Below are 1,591 nucleotides of genomic sequence, written 5' to 3'. Positions count from 1 at the left end.
CATGTTTCGTTGGTTGACCAAAACAAAGGACACGTCACGGCCGACGCGGCCGCTGAGTTCGGTTCCAAACCAAACGAGTCGCAACCGTCTCCAGAGCAGACCGGACTATTCCGGAAGGCCAAAACAAAAACGGACGCGGTTTCACCATCACCTTCTTCTTGCACCAGAAGAAAGGAAAACGAGCAAACCGCGTCCGCAACGGCGACGGCGTCCCGAAGCCTATAAAAGTACGGCGTCGCCTCACCGCGATCACACACAAACCCATCGCCTCAATCCACCGGTTGCATCCAGACGCAAGAAAACAGAGCACGCACGCGAGCGAGGCAGAGGAAGAAGGAACACAAGGGGCGGCGATGGCGCGGCGGGGCACGGAGGCGTTCCCGGACCTGGGCGCGCACTGCGACCGGGAGGACTGCAACCAGCTCGACTTCCTGCCCTTCGACTGCGACGGCTGCGGCAAGGTCTTCTGCGCCGAGCACCGGACCTACCTGGGCCACGGCTGCGCGCGCGCCGCCGACCAGGGCCGCACCGTCGTCGTCTGCGAGGCCTGCGGCGACGCCATCGAGCGCGCCGCCGGCGCCGGGACCGACGCCGAGATCCTCGAGGCGCACGCCAGGTCGCGCCGAGGCTGCGACCCGGCCAGGAAGCTCAAGCCGCGCTGCCCCGCGCGGCGGTGCAAGGAGACGCTCACCTTCTCCAATAGCAGCGTCTGCAAGGGGTGCGGCCACAAGGTGTGCCTCAAGCATCGGTTCCCCGCCGACCACGAGTGCGCCACGCGCGGGTCCCCGGCGGGCGCTGCCGCCGCCGCCAGACGGGCCGGCGACTGCGGCCGCGACGCGCAGAAGGTAGGGGACGGCGGCGGCTGGGCGCTGCCGCCGTTGATCCGGAATTTCAGGATGTTTTGAATCTGATCTGTACTAAATATGTACTAGGTGGAATGTGGAAGCGATGGCTGCAATCTCGTCGTATGTTTTATTTTCGTTCTCCGTGCAATGTTCAGGCTGCTTATAGTGGGAATAACATAGGTAGTAAGGGCATCTCCAACCGGGCGACCCATCCCGCGCCCGCGCGTCCGGATGGGTCCAGCCGGACAAAAACCCGGCCCAGCGCGCGGACCCATCCCTAAAACGGATGCCCGCGGCGTCCGGAACGACGCAAACCCGGCCCAAATCTTGGCCGGGTTTGCGTGGCCGCGACGCGAAAGGCTGGTCGCTCGCGTCCGCCCGCTGTCCGCCCCGGCCCGCGTGTCATAGGCATAAGTAATATATTTTATTAAATAGAGAACTCATTACATTTTTTTTTAGCTACTACTTCTATCCTATACGTACGGGGCCGGCGGCCTCGCCGGCGACTCCTGCCGGCTCGCCGTCGGGGCCGTGGATTTCACTCGACGCGGGCGGCTCGTACGCGTGAGGATTCCACTCCAGCCTTTCTACGGGCCGGGTGGCGCGTCTGGCGGCGGCGAGGGCGTCGGCGGCGGCGCGGGCGGCTTCGCGGGCCTCGGCAGCTTGGACGGAGGGCATCATCCTCCTCCTTTCCGCCCGCGCAGCTCGGGCGCGCTCGCGCTCCGCCCTCTGCGGCGGAACCATCC

At 65.2% G+C, this 1,591-nt stretch overlaps 1 protein-coding gene across 1 annotated transcript; it reads left to right on the top strand.

Moving 5' to 3' along the window:
- Nucleotides 1-349: 349 nt before the first annotated feature.
- On the top strand, nucleotides 350-958 carry LOC124651300 (zinc finger AN1 domain-containing stress-associated protein 17-like). The gene has a single exon (XM_047190400.1). The coding sequence runs from the start codon at nucleotides 354-356 to the stop codon at nucleotides 903-905; it is 552 nt and encodes a 183-aa protein (XP_047046356.1). The 5' UTR covers nucleotides 350-353; the 3' UTR covers nucleotides 906-958.
- Nucleotides 959-1,591: the final 633 nt, after the last annotated feature.

This window comes from Lolium rigidum, chromosome 5, assembly GCF_022539505.1.
Source record: "Lolium rigidum isolate FL_2022 chromosome 5, APGP_CSIRO_Lrig_0.1, whole genome shotgun sequence".
NCBI lineage: Eukaryota > Viridiplantae > Streptophyta > Magnoliopsida > Poales > Poaceae > Lolium > Lolium rigidum.
Note: the sequence above shows the minus strand (reverse complement) of the source record. Positions and strands in the feature narration are given on the sequence as shown.